The 16,806-nt window shown below is 48.0% G+C and overlaps 1 protein-coding gene across 2 annotated transcripts in view; it reads left to right on the top strand.

Moving 5' to 3' along the window:
• The first annotated feature begins 230 nt into the window (after positions 1 to 230).
• EGFL6 (EGF like domain multiple 6) overlaps positions 231 to 16,806 on the top strand; it is a 55,951-nt gene continuing 39,375 nt past the window's right edge. For both annotated transcript variants that reach the window (XM_081793818.1, XM_081793817.1), the window contains exon 1: positions 231 to 570. In XM_081793818.1, coding sequence (XP_081649944.1) covers positions 254 to 570 — 317 coding nt within the window. In that variant the 5' untranslated portion in view covers positions 231 to 253. The remainder of the gene's footprint in view (positions 571 to 16,806) is intronic.

Genomic DNA, 16,806 nt, shown 5'->3' with positions numbered 1-16,806 from the left:
AAACCTAGTGGAGTATGAAGACCTAAACAAAAGTGGTACAGAAGTGCTCTGAACCAGCATCCTGGGCTCCTGCTTCGACTTCACCGAATTCTGAAACCCGAGTGCAGGTATCCCCGGAATCGGCCCCAAACAGATGGCGCCACGCGGTGACTCTGCCTGGAGACAAGCGCCCTGAGCCCCGGGGGGGAAGGTTCTCGGGTGAGCAGAGAGCGCGGAGGATGCGCGGGTCGTGCAGGAGGCGGGTCCCGGCCAGATGTGCACGGCCCGCCCCGCCCTCCCTGGCGCGCCCGGCCCCGCTGCACGGGGACAGGAGCCGCGCGCGCCTCGCCGGGGCGCCTCCACCGCCCGCTGCGACCGCGCCAGGGAGCGGCGGAGGCCCCGAGCGGCGGCCGAGGAGAGCGGAGGCGGCCGGCCCGCAGCGCCCCGGGGCCCGCGCCCTCCCGAGGGGGCGCAGCAGGAGCGGCGGGAGGCGGCGGAGGGAGGCCCCGGCGCCACGATGCCGCGGCCCTGGGCCCTGGCGCTCCCGCTGCTGCTCCCCTGGGTGGCAGGTGGATCGGGGGACGCGGCCAGGTGAGTGGTTATCGCCCGGCCTGAGCTCCCCCGCGCGGCGGCTTCTCTCTCTCTCCTCGGTCCCTCCAGGCACCCCTGCAGCGTAGGGGAGGGGGGTGCCAGTGTGCGCGCGCGCTGAGACGGGGTTCCAAAAGGTGCGGGGCCCGGGGCGCCCACGGGCTCTCCAACCCGCGCCCCTTTGGCGAGGCTTGCTCCCCGGCACCCCGCACCGCCTGCGCCCCACCTGGCGGCGTCGGGCGGGTTTCGGGGGGGGAGAGAGGCTCTGTGCCCAGCCCGGCGGGTGCGCGTTCTGGCTTGGTGGTCTGCACACATCTGTACGGGTGCGAGCGGCGGTGGGAGGGTGGGTTCTGTGCCCGTGGACTTCTGTATCTTCCGTTCTGTCTGTAGGGCGCCCACTGATTGTCCGTCGCTAGTTTTGCTGGAGAAGGAGGGGGAGAAACTGAGGCCGAGGGAGTAAGTGTTTGCCGTGCTTGGGCTGAGCCCCGGGGGGGGGGGGGGGGGCCGCGCCCCGCCCCCCCCCCGCCCCTCCTCGCCCCTCCTCGGTCTAGGTGCCTTTCTGATTAAGGTTGACGAACCGGAAAGAAAGGGTGTGGGTGTCGGATGAAATTGACTCGTCTTTTCTTGCTGTGGCAATTGAGACTCTGAAGCCGTTCTCTCTACTGTTGATAAACTTCTGGAAGCCCTTGAAAAACTTCCTTCTCCAGAGATCAGCAAAGCCACTTGGTAAAGACGAACGTAGTTAGGGCTTACTGTCGGCCTGGCCCCGTTCTAAACACTTGAGGACTATTAACCCCATTGAAAGCCCGTAAGTGTTGTGGTAATAAGCACTATGATTATAATCCCCATATGGCAGGGAAGAGAAATGAGGCACAGAGCAGTTGAATAACTTGCGCAAAGAGGCACAGCCAGTAAGTGATGGAGCCCGCGTTCAAACCCAGGCAGTCTGGCTCAGATTCCTGCACTCCTCTCCTGCACTAGGGCAGCCTTTTAGGAATCACTCCCTGGACATGCTTTCCCGGTTCTCTGGTTGTGATACCTTGCTTTCTGAGGTGCCCACTAGAGCTGGGTTCCTTTGTTGTAGCGCTGTTGACCTTTGGGGCTGGGCTGGACAATTCTTGGTTGGGGGTGGGTGGAAAGCTGTCCTGTGCGTTACAGACTTTTGAGCAGTATCTGTGGCCTCTGCCCACTAGATGCCAGTAGCAGCCTCTCCAGCTAGAATGTCCCCAGACACGCACCAAGGTGGGGGTGGCGGCGGTGGCTTCCAGAATCCCTGCCCTGTGGAGATGTTTTTGTGTGTCACTAATTCCCAGGGAGAGCAGGCTGAGAGCCTTGGTGTGGAACAGGCTTCTTAAAGGTGAGCCTATCTTTGTTTGACTTACAGGGGGAAAAAAAAAATCTTTCATCAGTCAGCCACCGTATTAAGGGATTTTGAAGTTCAAACAGAACAAACCTCAAACCAGGTTCTTAGAACGTATGATCGTAAGTTTCAATTTCCTTTCCACAATAAAAATGTAAGCAGATGCAATTTTGCTCGTAATCACGTTTTCCTGGAACGTTGCGGGGTTCTTGTATGGCTAGAAAGCCTACTTAAGAAAGACCAAATGCTCTTTGGAGATGAGATTAACGGTTCCTCAGCAGCCGGCAAACCGACCTCCAAGAGCTCCACTCGCAAAGAGCCACCAAATTAAAATAAAAGCCGAAAAGCCCTCAAATAAACCAAGGAATAGTAAAACGAAGAATCCACGTCAGGATTCTGCAATTCCTTGGTTTTCGAGATGTGAAATGTGCTTCCTTTACACGGTATCAGGTTCACAAGCTGGTGTGTTTATTACCTGCTCAGCGAGCTTGGGAATGTCAGGCGGTCAGCCCTCCAGGAGCTGCCCAGAAACCACGTTTAATCAACTCCAGCCCCCACGTTACAGACGATATGTTCACCAAAAAGGCAAGGCACTTGCTTGGAGAAGAGTGTGTCTTCCAGTTGTTTCCTGAGGCTTCACAGCCTACAGTAAAATCTGTGACTGCTGTGTAGAGCTTTCTAATAGAAGCACTGTTTTCTTTTGTTTTTAATTAAGATACTGCACCATGATTTTCGTGATCTAGAAAATGGCATGCCTCCTAAATGGTGCTTAGTGCATAGTACACACTTATCAGTCATCAACTGAATAAATCATTAGCAGCATGCATTTTCCTGATCTTAAGCATCAGTATTTGGCTTGAATCCTATGTATTTTTTTAAAAAAATCTCTCTAACGTTTTATTTATGTTCGAGAGAGAGACAGAGACAGAGCGTGAGCAGGGGAGGGGCAGAGAGAGAGGGAGACACAGAATCCGAAGCAGGCTCCAGGCTCTGAGCCATCAGCACAGAGCCCGACGCAGGGCTCGAACTCATGAACCGCGAGATCATGACCTGAGCCGAAGTCGGACATTTAACTGTCTGAGCCACCCAGGCACCCCTGAATCTTATATTTTTTAAATGGTCTCTGGGCATTGGGACTTTTTGCCGGTCTAGGACATTTATTGATCTGAATTCCACCTCCACAGTGTTCCAGGACCTAACACCGGTGTCTTTTGGCCTTGAGCACATGAGATAAATGTTACTGTTGTTAATCTTTTCAAGTTTGGAGCAATTCCCTGTTATAACATATATCTGGTAAACGTTTTTTTCTCTGTTGAAGTCAAGTGAAAATGTGAGAGGAAGGAATGAGTGGGTTCATGCTGAGGGTCTGTGCTCAGGGAGAGAGATGCCTGCTTTCTGTAAATCACGCCTATGTTGAGAACGGATTCTTCTCCGAGCCCTGCTAAGAAAGTGCCCTTGTACGAATTTTCCACACGTTTTGTGGCTTAAAAAATACACAGATTTATTCTCTTAGAGTTCTGGAGATCCACAATCCAAAATGAGTCATAAGGGGCTAAGACAAAGGGGTTCGGAGGGCTGGTTCCTTCTGGAGGCTCCAGGGGAGAATCTGTCCTTGTCTCTTACAGCTTCTGGAGGCTTCCAACAATCCTAGGCTTGCATCCACATCACTTCAGTCCCTTCCTCATCACCTTGCCTTTTTTCTCTTAGTCATCTTCCTCCCTCGAAGAAGCAGCCTGTGATTATATCAGCCCCACCCAGATATTCCAGGATGGTCTCTCTCTCATAAGATCCTTAATTTGATCACATCTGCAAAGTCCTTTTGCCATAAGGTAACACGTACAGGGTCCAAGCCTTAGGACGTGAGTATCTTTGGGGAGACCATTTTTCAGCCTTCCACAGGAGGCATGAACTGTGAATCCGTTGTTCTTGGTTTTATGGGCTGGATCTTTTTTTTTTTAATTTTTTTAATGTTTTATTTATTTTTGAAAGATTGAGCCTGAGCATGAGAGGGGCAGAGAGAGAGAGACAGACAGACAGACACGGAATCCAAAGCAGGCTCCAAGCTCCAAGCTCCAAGCTGTCAGCACAGAGCCCTACACGGGGCTCGAACTCATGAACCGTGAGATCACGACCTGAGCCGGAGTCAGACGTTTCACCGACTGAGCCACCCAGCGGCCCCCCTGGATCTTGTTTTTAAACACGATTTTAATGATTTGTCAGTGGCTGAGGTATCATGCATCTTTTACATTTCATGGTCACTATTTCCTAGAAGAACTCTGCTCATTGGTTTAGGAGGTTATTAAAATCCTATTTATATGTAATTGATGCGTACAAGCCAAGGTTGCACGAACATTAAAATGAAAATAAGTATCTTACCCAGTCTTCATAAATCAGATCAGCATTTAACAAATACTGTTGACACTCTACGCGTGTCAGCGCTTTTCAGTGTGATTTCGATCACTTCTCTCCTCAACCCTAAGAAAGAGATATTGTACCTATTTGACAGACATTGGGATGGACAAGCTTGAAGAGATTTGATGAATTTCCAAGAACCTTATTTGATTGGCTCTTCTGCCTTTAGAGCAGTGACATTCCAATATTCCAAATTTATTCCCCCACCCCCCAAATTGGATACATCGATGCTGACATAATCTCAGAAGCAATTCTGAGACCAGGATTCGAGTGTATGTGGTTTATTTGTAAGGTGACCCCAGAAAGTTCTAGTAGGGAACGAAATGTTTTCAAAGTAAGTTACCACTGTGATTTCATCCCGCTGGGGAATTCTGGAAGACCGTAGGACACACGGCTCAGAGTTACCCCCCTGAAGGCAAGGGAGCTGGGGTATTTATACTCCCATCAGTCATTGGTTGAGGGCTTCTGAGGGGGGCAGTCTACACTTTCAGCTTACCGTGGGCACAGGCAGAGCTGGCTGCCGCCGACAGAGAAGACCCTTGAACATCACGAAACAAGGCTGGCCACCAGCCACAAGGCACCATTTGTCACTAACCTGATGACACAGGGAAATGCCGCAGGCATTTGTGCTTCTGGTGACAAGTTCCAGGACACAGAGTCCTCTGGGGAGACTGGGGGCAGGACATACGGGTGTCCTAAGGTTTTGTGGGCTGAGTTGTGTCCTCCCCTCCCAAATTCACACGTTGAGAATGTGACTCTTGGGGGACATAGTGTCTTTAAAGTGGTAACTAGTTAAAAATGAGGTCATTAGGGTGGCCCTAATCCAGTATGACTGGTGTCTTCCTAAGAAGACATTAGGACACAAGGCTCACCCACGCGCACGCACACACACGTACAACCACAGAAAAAAGACTGGAAAGACCATGTGAAGGTACAGGGAGAAGATGGCCATCTGTAAGCCAAGGAGTGAGGCCTCAGAAGAAACCATCTGTGGCTTGATCTCAGACTTCCAGCCTCCAGAATTGTGAAAAAATGAATTTTGGTCCTGAAGCCACCCAGTTTGGGGTACATTGTCACGAAAGCCCTAGCAAACGAACACGCAAGTTAAGCGCACAAAAGGTAGAGACCCTATGGGACGTGATCTTGATTTCCGGTTGAATGCACACTGAAAACTGGGCCTCCCAAGACATGTGACGTTGGGGATTTTAGGTAGGAGATGTCAGAATAGGGTAACTGGCCAGTGAGTAGAGCAACATTGCCTTTTGACCCTTTAATATTGGCCACAAGTGAGTGAAAACCCACATAACCTTGGCTTAAACAAATAGAACTGTGTTTCTCACATAGGAGGGGGTAGTTGGGTCAGTCAGGCGCCCAGGCTGCACCATCTAACATCTCTACCAGAAGGTTCCCCCTTCGTAGCCAAAGATGGCTTCTAGAGCTCTGGCGAATCTGTCCACATTCCAGCCATAAGAAGAACAGATATTGAGGTCCCTCTTGCGATGTCAGCCATGTGTAAATTACAGATCATGTCTCCAATTTACAGATGAATAAACTGAGTTTCAAAAGACTGAGTGATTAAGTGATTTGCTTAAAATATCATAGCAGAGAGGTAGCAGATTTAAAAGCTGTGGTTGGGGCGCCTGGGTGGCTTGGTCGGTTAAGCGTCCGACTTCAGCTCAGGTCATGATCTCACGGTCCGTGAGTTCGAGCCCCGCGTCGGGCTCTGTGCTGACAGCTCGGAGCCTGGAGCCTGCTTCGGATTCTGTGTCTCCCTCTCTCTCTGCCCCTCCCCACTCATGCTCTGTCTCTCTCTGTCTCAAAAATAAATAAACGTAAAAAAAAAAAAAATTTAAAAGCTGTGGTTGTCTCCCAAGGATAGTTAGATCACTTTCCATGAGGTGTTCTATCCAGAGTAATCAGTGTACTGGTTTAAATACTAACCTGTTTTAAATCTGAAGGTCTCGGGGCGCCTGGGTGGCTCAGTCGGTTGAGCGTCCGACTTTGGCTCAGGTCATGATCTCACGGTCCGTGAGTTCGAGCCCCGCGTCGGGCTCTGTGCTGACAGCTCAGAGCCTGGAGCCTGTTTCAGATTCTGTGTCTCCCTCTTTCTGACCCTCCCCCGTTCATGCTCTGTCTCTCTCTGTCTCAAAAATAAGTAAACGTTAAAAAAAAAAAAAAAGAATTAAAAAAAAATCTGAAGGTCTCATTTTTTGTGGGTTTTTTTTAAAGTTTATTTATTTGTTTTGAGAGAGAGAGAGCATGAGCTGGGGAGGGGCAGGTGGAGAGGGGGACAGAGGATCTGAAGCAGGCTCTGTGCTGTCAGCAGTGAGCCCAATGCGGGGCTCGAACCCACAAACGGTGAGATCATGACCTGAGCCAAAGTCGGACACTTAGGCGACTGAGCCACCCAGGCGCCCCTGAAGGTCTTGTTTATGAAAACAAATGAACAAAACCCCCCAAAACCCAATGTTCTAAAAGTAGTTAAAACTAATTCACTTCAACTCAACATTAATTGAACAAACGACATGCCCAAACATTCTCCTGGATGCCAGAGATACATATCTCTCTGCCGCCCCCACTGAACAACTTTGTAGGACAGGCAACATCTCTGTCTGTTTTGGTGAATGGGGTGCAGGGTGAGGGTCGTAACTCTAGCTCCCAGCCCCGTGCCCGGCACATAGTAGGTGTTGCATTCCAAAGAATGAATACGTATATATTATATTTTTACGTATTACAGTTGACCCTTAACACGCGTTTGAACTACTTGGATTTTTTATGGTACAGTACTGTGGATGCATTCTCTCTTAATAACATTTCATTTTCTCTAGCTTACTTTACTGTAAGAACACCATATTAATACGTATACAGAATACGTGTTAATCAACCTTTGTATGTTATCGGTAAGGCTTCCAGTCAACGGGTAGGCTATTAGTTCAATTTGGGGGGAGTCAAAAGTTATACAAGGATTTTTGACTGTGCCGGCGGCCAGCGCCCCTAACTCCCACGTTGTGCACAGATGAACTGCGTCTGTTTATGTATATATAGACACGTATAAAACTATATACACATTTGTGTGTGTGTGTGTGTGTATGGTGGGGGGGAGAGAGCATAGAGAACATAGGAAACATTCCACGGAAACCAGATAGGAGAAATTTAGTCTGCGTGAGTCAGGGAAAGTGGAGGACAGGGGCTGACATTTAAACTGTCCTTGCGGAATGAATATGAGCCCACGTGATAGAAAACAGAGGGCAGAAAGCCAGGATTCCACTGCTTAATTCCCAGTAGATGTTTCATAGGAATAAACGAATGGCTGGCTGGATTGATACATACCTGCAAGAGGAATGTGAAAGGAAGGCATCGGGCCCAGATAGGAAGTGGACTGGCCAGCATCTGGGGTCACGAGCCCAGGGACAGCCAAGAAGGCAAGCTGGAACCAGGCTGCAGGGAGCCTGTGGGTTGGGCCACGGGACACGGGCTCGGTTGTGAGAGCAGAGAGCAAGGGGGGGGGGCCTTGCAGGCCGCGTTCTGTAAAGCTAACCCCATCATGACCAATTCAAGCTCAGAATGATCACACAATTGCACTGAATTATCTTTAAGGCAGCGGACCGTAGTTCAGTTGGACTGGCAGTATTTTTCCTTTCCGGATGTACATATTAGTGCGCTTATGATCCGTGGCGCCTCAGACTTGATGAAAACAAATGCAACATTAAAAATCGTACCAAAGCACCAAATATCTTTACAAAGACCATCACCTCTCCTCTTCGGGTAGTCCCTTTGCTTGGTTTCTGGGCACCACGTGCATTAATTTTCTACTGCCGTTCTACAGAATACTCCAAAGCTCAGAGGTTTCAAACGACATTTCTTATCCCTCACGGTTTCTGTGAGCTGGGAGTTCGGGAGCACGTCAGCTGCACAGGGCTTGGGGCTTTGCACAGGGTTGCAGCCAAGTTGTCGGCCAATGCTGTGGTCCTCAGAAGGCTGGACTCCGGCCGGAGGGTCTGCTTCCAAGATGGCGCACTCACCCGACCACAGCAGGAGACTTCGGCTCCTCAGTGGCTGGTGGCAGGAGGTCTCAGCCCCTGGCCTTGTGGACCTCTCCATAGAACTGCTTGAGGGTCCTCATGGCATGTCAGCAGACTTCCACATCGCAAGAAATCCGAGAGAGAGAGAAGGCGAAGGTTGCTACGCTTTCTGTGTCCTAATCTCGGAAGTGAGCCTCTGTCACGCCCACCATGATCTCTTCGTCTGAAGCCAGGCACGAAGTCCAGTCCCACATAAGGGGTGGGGACGTGGGCTTCACCTTTTGAAAGGAGGACTGGCAAAAAAAAATTGTGGGTATGTTTTAAAACCACCACATCACACTTTCTGGTTTTCCTTCTCCCACGCTGGTTACTCCTTCTCAGCCTCTTTCATCAGCCTCCATTTGCACAGAGTTCCATCTCTGACCCGAGTTTATTCCTTGTCTATACTCCATCCAGGCGATCTTTCCAGTTCTAGCTGTTTCAATGCCACCTATGTGTAGACGGCTTCAAAATGTCAGCATCGAGCCCCAGGTGCTCTCTGCTGTACTCTTGACCTGTCCATTGGGATGTCCCATTGAGCTTAGGACATCCCAAACTGAGCTCTAGATCAGCTCTCCAGAACTCACTGCCCCCCGTCTCACCCAGTCTCTCTCTTCCAGAACAAACAGTATCCCCACTGGTTCAAGCCCAAAACCTGGGCATCATTCCTGACAACTCACTCTTCTCCCCTCTTCTCTTCAGTCTGGCGCTAAATCCCATTGCAGACCGCGTCCCAAGCCCATCTCCTGGCCTCCCTCTCGCCTGCCACCACCCGGCCACATCACCGTCATCTGTCACCTGAACCCCTACAGTAGCATCCCTTTCCCGCTTCTTGTGTCCCCTCTAGTTCAGTCCCAAAGTGTTCCTCTTAAGATTTAAATCAGATGGTGTTAGCCCTCTCCCTAAGGCCTTTCGGTGGCTTTCCATTGATTAAGAATAAAATCTGTTCCATCTAAGATGATGTAGAAGGCCCTGTTTGATCTAGCGTTGCCTAGTTCTCAGACTCCATTTTCTGCCCTTGGCCCCCATGCCTTTCCCTCCTCGACTACCCACTTGTATTCAGACCCTTGTTTCGATCGGCCTCTGGAAGAGCCCAAACTAGGACCACCCCCATTCCCAGTTTCCACGGGCTCCTGAGCTTGGAAGGCAAGCGAGAGAAATGGAGGAAGCCATGGGAGGCACCACGTGTTGCACTACCATTCATGACCCGGGAGACTGGAAGGTAAGGGACACATCCCGGGGGCACACCTGATAGTCCGGGCATTTTTTTTTTTTTCAACGTTTTTTTTTTTTTTTTTTTTTTTTTATTTTTGGGACAGAGAGAGACAGAGCATGAACGGGGGAGGGGCAGAGAGAGAGGGAGACACAGAATCGGAAACAGGCTCCAGGCTCCGAGCCATCGGCCCAGAGCCTGACGCGGGGCTCGAACTCACAGACCGCGAGATCGTGACCTGGCTGAAGTCGGAGGCTTAACCGACTGCGCCACCCAGGCGCCCCAGTCCGGGCATTTTTTGATGAGGCTTTTCAGTGCCTACGCATCTGGGAAGGTGAGACGCTTTGGGGCATCCCTGGGCCTGTTGGACTTGGGCTCTGTATATCGAAGATGTGTCGGAAATCAGAATTAATCCTAACCGGTTAGGTACAACGGACCGGCCGTCCTGGGAATTCTGATAAACACAAAAGGAAACAAAGCAAAGAGACCTCCTGGCCGGACCTGATGGCCCCTCTCTAGAAACCATTTCGTTCCATTTGTTTGGCCATATATAAAAGTGAGCGAAAGAAGTTTTAACTCCTCAATTTGTCTTGTAGAAGGAATAGCCTAAAGTTTCCTGGAACCTGACCATCAGCAAGCAAAGTAAGAACTCTGGCACAGTATATTTTTGCGGAAAATAAGGAATCCCATGAAGACATACTACACTACTTACACAATCCCTGGAATGTTTTTAAATTAACTTCAGCTGTGGAGATGGCGATTCGTGATTAATTCGATCAGTGTAGACAGCAAGCTGCATAATGCGTTAAAGGAACTGGGGACAGTTTGGCATTTAGCTCAGACTCCCACAGCTCAGAGCCTCCTCTCCACAGACGTTTGCTCATCTACACTGACACGTCCCTGCCTCGGGAACAGGTTCCCTGGGCCTCCGATATGCCAAACGTTGTTCAGCAAGAGAGATCTGAGAGAGACCGCCGCTAGCCGACCGGGCCAGACCTCCCGAGATGGCCGAGGATGTTGCTGGGGTCAGTTCAGCCCACGATCAGGAATTCTGTTTCTAGGTTCGTAAATTCCAGTGGTTCGTACTGTGCCGGAAGCATGCCTCCTTCGTATCTTGGAATGCACTGCTCCAGTTTCGTACATTTAAAAAAAATTTTTTTTTACATTTATTTATTTTTGAGAGACAGAGCACAAGTTGGGGAGGGGCAGAGAGAGAGGGAGACACAGAATCCGGCTCACCATCTGAGCCATCAGCACAGAACCCGACGTGGGGCTCGAACTCACGAACCGCGAGATCACGACCTGAGCCGGAGTTGGACGCTTCACCGACTGAGCCACTCAGGCGCCCCGCCAGTTTTGTACATTTTAAGAAATACATGCTGGGATGCCTGGGTGGCTCAGTCGGTGAAGCGTCCGACTGCAGCTCAAGTCGTGATCTCGCGGTTCGTGAGTTCAAGCCCCACGTTGGGCTCTGTGCTGACAGTTCAGAGCCTGGAGTCTGCTTGGATTCTCTGTCTCCCTCTCTCTGCTGCTCCCTGCTCGTCTCTGTCTCCCTCTCAAAAATAAACATTAAGAAAATAAATAAAAAATACACGGTTCACTAAACAGGGAACTGAATGCAATTCATGTTGATAGTTTCGTAAGATTTTATTTGTGCAAACAGATGCACGTATGAGAAATAAAAAAATAAAAAACAGATGCGCGTATGAGGAAAACATGTGCGCTAGACTTTAGGAAAGGAAATCGCTCTTGAGATACTACTCTGTTGATCAGGGTAGGCTAATTTCTGTATCAAACCATCTCAAGTTTGCAGTGGCTCAACACGGTTAAGTTTATTTCTTCACCTGCCTTGAAGTCCAAGGCATGTTTGAGAGACTTCTGCTACATGTTTTCACACGGGTCCAGGCTCCAGGTCCACAGAATCCTTTTTGTTCAATGGGCTGTTAGAAATGGAGCGTGTCCGGGATCCCACGGGAGGCTTTGTGAACAGACCTGGGGGTGATCTGCTCGCTTTTGATTGGCCCAAACCGGTCATGGTGACCCCACCTAACTGGCAGGCTGGCGGGCAAGCATAGTGTAGCCCAGGAGACACAGAAGCCGATTTGCCGAGTACCTATAACGTTCTCATCCACGATCGTTAAATCGTAACGCGAAAGTTCAGAAACTTGGCCATTTTGGGGGGCCAGTTTCATCTTGTAAAAATTTCATGTAGTTTAACCTAATAGTGTATGTCCCTCATCCAGAATACAACCAGATATTAAAGTAAAAACGATAATTGAATTAATGGTGGGAAAGTTAGTGATTGGACAGGAATTGGAGCAAAAGACAGGTGGAAGGAGGATGCTAGGGAAGTAATCTGAATAATTCGCTAACATTAACTTGCAATGCCGTGCAAGAACTCTAGATTAAAGAACTATAGATTAAACTTTTTTTTTTTTAGCGCTTTTTAAAGGATTTTATAAGCCCATGTGCCCTGCTAGTATTGTCGAGATGCTTGCCTGCGCTGCGTTCCTTTCTTCCCCTCAATCGTATTGTTTCAACTTAAACAGAAATATTTTAATACTTACTTTTTTATCCATCATTTTAAATAACTGCATATGTGCATTTCAGAAAAAAAAAAGAAAAACCCGGCAAACATAGAATGTAGAGCCGGATTCTTGGGGTAATAAATCAATTTCCTCTGGCATCTACAAACCAACAAGTAATTATTAGCCATTTTATCCGCCAGAGAGTTCCCCCCCCCCCCCCGCCGCCTTTAAACTAGTTTTCCATTTTCCTGACCAGATGTAGAATCGGATGATTAAACCACTAAAATCCCATTTGTGGCTGTCCCTTTGAATTAAAAGGCATGTTGCTCGTTTGTGGACTTGCGTGGTTCTCTGATGGTTTTTCCTATGCTGTTGTTTCAAGCTGCTCGGTCTTCTTTAGGAAATATGCACAGAACATGTCGCTGCAGCTACAGAGAAGCTGTCGGCTGAACTGGTATTTTCTGATTTCTGTAGTTGCCCAGACATCAGAATCCATTGTATGGTTCTCAATCATAAGTTCATTCTTAACTATTGTTTCCTTTTTTTTTTTTTTTTTTTTTTTTGCCAAATGGGAATAAAGCTAGATTTAATAACAAATCTCCCTTATCTTCTAACAAAGCTGTAATGCTAAGATGCATTTGTGGGGAAGGAACTCTTTACAGCGGATAAGAAATCTTACTTGATTAACAAGTCTTTGGTGGCCCAAGAGTGGGTCGTTAACATTTTGGAGAGCTTTTCAAGTGATGCTTTGTACCCAACGTCAAAAATGATGATTTGGGAGAAATCGATACACCTCAGATTTCCCAGCTTCACCTTTTCACCTAAAGACACGCATGGGAAAGCAAGAAAACTCGAGAAGAAGGATTTCTCTGGAGAGTTGCGGTAATGTGCGAGCACTGTTCAGACAGAGGACCCTGGACTCTTTCCCCAAAGTTTTTAAATTAGGCTTTTAAAAAAATATCGTGTTTCAACCAATTTCAATTTTTTTGTTGTGATTTTACATCCCAACAGCTTTGGCAATCTTTTTTTTTTTTTTTTTTTTTGAGGTGAAATTGACAGATAATATTAATTACAGGTGTACAACATAATGACTTAATATTTGTATCTATTGCAAAATGATCACCATTAGGTCAAGTTACTGTCTGTCACCATGCATAGCTGCAATTTTTTTTCTTGTAACAACTTTTAAGACTTTTTCTCTTAGCAACTTTCAAATATGCAAAATAGTATTATTAACCATCTGTATATTACATCCCTATGACTTACGTATTTTATAACTAGAAGTTTATACCTTTTGACCCCCTTTACCCATTTCACGTTTACCCCCACCTCCCTGCCTTTGGCAACCACCCATCTCTTCTCTGTATTTATGAGCTTGTGTTTTTTTTGTTGTTGTTTGTTATTTATATTCCACATAGAAGTGAGCTCATATGCTTTTGTCTTTTTCTGTCTGACTTATTTCACTTAGCATAACGTCCTCACGGTTCATCCATGTTTTCGCATATGGCAAAATTTCACACTTTTTTTTATGACTGAATAATACTCCATTGTGTATATATACCACATTTCTTTCTTAACTTCTTTCTTCTTTCTTTCTTTCTTTCTTTCTTTCTTTCTTTCTTTCTTTCTTTCTTTCTTTCTTTTTTAAGATTTATTTTTGAGAGAGAAAGCACAAGTAGGGAAGGGGCAGAGAGAAAGGAGGACAGAGAATCCGAAGCGGGCTCTGCACTGACAGTAGTGAGCCTGATGCGGGGCTTGAACCCACGAACCGTGGGATCATGACCTAAACTCAAGTCGGACGCTCAACCGACGGAGCCACCCAGGTGCCCCATATACCACATTTTCTTTATCCATTCATCCGTCAGTGGACACTTAGGTTGTTTCCAGATCTTGGCTATTGTAAATAATGCTGCAGTGAACATGGGGCGTGTGTGTATCTTTTCAAGCTGGTGGTTTCATTTTCTTTGGATAAATATTCAGAAGTGGAACTGCTAGGTCATATGGTAGTTTTCTTTTTAATTTTTGGAGGAACTTCCATACTGTTTTCCAATTCACATTCCCATCAGCGGTGCACAGGGGCTCCCTTTTCTCCCCATCCTCGCCAACACTTATTTCTTACCTTTTCGATAACAGCCATTCTAACTGGTATGAGGTGATCTATCCTTGTGGTTTCGATTTGCGTTTCCTTGATGACGAGTGACGTTGAGCATCTTTTCATATACCTGTTGGCCATCTGGCTGTCTTTGCAAAAATGTTTATTCAGATCTGCCTTTTTTTTTTTTTTTTTTTTTTAATCAGGTTGGTCTTGTTGTTATTGAGTTGTGTGGGCTCTTTATATATTTCGGGTATTAACCCCTTACCGGATATATGATTTGCAAATATTTTCTCCCATTCAGTAGGTTGCCTTTTCATTTTGTTGACGGTTTCCTTTGCTGTGCAGAAGCTTTTTAGTTTGAAGTCACCCCACGGAGGCTGCTCTGTCTTGCAAAATCCTGGATATTTCCAAACTGCTTGAAATCCTTCTGTAACTTTCCAGAGCCTTCAGGATGGACAAAATGTTTTGCACGGTCACGGGCCTTTTCTTTCTGGCCCCTGCTTATCTCTCTGCTCCCTTCTGCTCCCCATACCCTCCCCACTTCCCTTCCCACTCCCCTGCTCTGAACACACACCCCTGTCTGAGCTCTAGTTGATAGGCCACCAATCCTCGTGTTCTTAGTGGCTCCCTCCTTGGCACAGGCTATTTTCTTTGCCTGGAACATCTTCCCCACCAAACAGCCTCCTTTCGTGTTACCCGGGTAGGTCCCGTCAGTCACCAGAATTCGCAGCAGGCCCCCATTTCATCCAGAAAACCCCTCCCCTGCCCACCTGAACCTAACGATTCTTGTGTCTTCTCTGAGCTCCTGAGAACTTACTCCTTGGATAAGATTTGTCATGTTGGAGTGTAATTATCTGTTCACTTGCCTCTCTTCATGCCTAGATTATAAGTTCTTTGTGGGCAGGAGCTGTTCCTTATATATGTCTAGAGTCTCAGCGCCCACTACAGTGCCTAACATGTGTAGTTACTGAATAAATTTGGGGTGAACAAATGGAAAGATGGACGAATGAATAGCGCGGGAGGGTGGAATTATTTTCCCTCTACCGTTCGAGGTTCTTGACTGAGTTCTCCCTGTAATAAAAGATTAATAGAAAACCAAGCAGAAGTGCAATAACGTATCTACCTGCTGCGCACATGGGGGAGACCCAGGAAAACCAAATAACTCCCCCAAATGGAGTTATTTAAGGAACATCTCCAGCTAAAGACCAAAGGTGATGTTGGGGGGGGGGGGGGGGGGGGAGCAGGTTATGAGAGGTTACCAGGCAAAGCACTGTAAACAAGGGTGAGGCTGTTACACAGATTTAAGTCCTGGCCTTCTCCATTGATAACAGTTTCTTGAGATTTAAAGTCATCATTGGGGTACCTGGGTGGCTCAGTCAGTTAAGCGTCCGACTTCCACTCAGGTCATGGTCTTGTGGTCCGTGGGTTCGAGTGAGCCCCACATTGGGCTCTGCACTGTCAGTGCGGAGCCTGTCTGGGATTCTCTCTCCCTTTCTCTCTGCCCTTCCCCTGCTTGTGTGTGCGCTCTCATGCTCTCTCTCTCTCTCTCTCTCTCTCTCTCAAAATAAATAACTTAAAAAAAATAATAAAGCCATTATCCCCTTCCTGGTACAGAGAGGGGGACACCCTTACAGATGGAGATTTCTCTTCTTCTCAGGTTTTCAGAGCTTCTCCTATGTCTGCTGTTTCTTAAAAATAATCAGCCCCAAATAGCCCTTATGCCAAAGAAGCATATTTTGAGGTGAAAACTCTGTTCCCCTTCCATACTTTGGTGAAGTGTGTTCCCCTCTGACTTTTGATACAATGTAAAGTCCCCCGGTCTTTTTCTTGGCCCTGGTTTCTTCAGGTGTAAAATGATAGGGTAGAACGGGGCTGATGCCTAAGGTTACTTTCTTTAAGGTAAAATTCTATAATAACCTCCCCTTACGATGAAAACTGATTCGTAGGTACGTTAACAAGTCAAATCGCTTGGAAACTGTGGCAACCACAAGAATGTGCCTTGCAGACTTCCAACTGCCGGGGGTGTAATTGACCCAGGGCCCCGACTACTCTGCTCTTAGAAATCCATCACCACATTTGGGGCGCCTGTGTGGCTCAGTGGGTTATGTGTCCGCCTTTGGCTCGGGTCATGAATCTCACAGACCGTGAGTTCAGGCCCCGCGCCGGGCTCTGTGCTGACAGCTCAGGGCCTGGAGCCTGCTTCCGATTCTGTGTCTCTGTCTCTCTCTGCCCCTCCCCTGCTCGTGCTCTCTCTCTCTCTCTCTCTCAAAAATAAACATTTAAAGAAAAAAGAAAAATCCATCACCACATTTGAGCAAGGCCACGCCTCCCATGGGCTGCTCCCTCCAGGCCGCCTTCCAGGCTGAGCATGGCAGGGATACTAAGGCAGGACCTTTTGTAGGAAATACCACTCTCCTCTGAAGGTCAGCTTGGGCTCCAGGAGTCCCCTCGGTTTTGCCAAACCTTCCCTAGACTACGTGGCAGCCTCGGATGCTTCCGCTCAACTTTTTTCCCTGTTCCCTCCGCTCAGAGTCAGACGTCCATGGGGCTCCAATAGATGTCCCAGCCTT

Source organism: Panthera onca, chromosome X, assembly GCF_046562875.1.
Source record: "Panthera onca isolate mPanOnc1 chromosome X, mPanOnc1 haplotype 2, whole genome shotgun sequence".
Classification (NCBI taxonomy): domain Eukaryota; kingdom Metazoa; phylum Chordata; class Mammalia; order Carnivora; family Felidae; genus Panthera; species Panthera onca.
The sequence above is the reverse complement of the archived record's forward strand: the minus strand, read 5'-3'. Positions and strand labels throughout refer to the sequence as shown.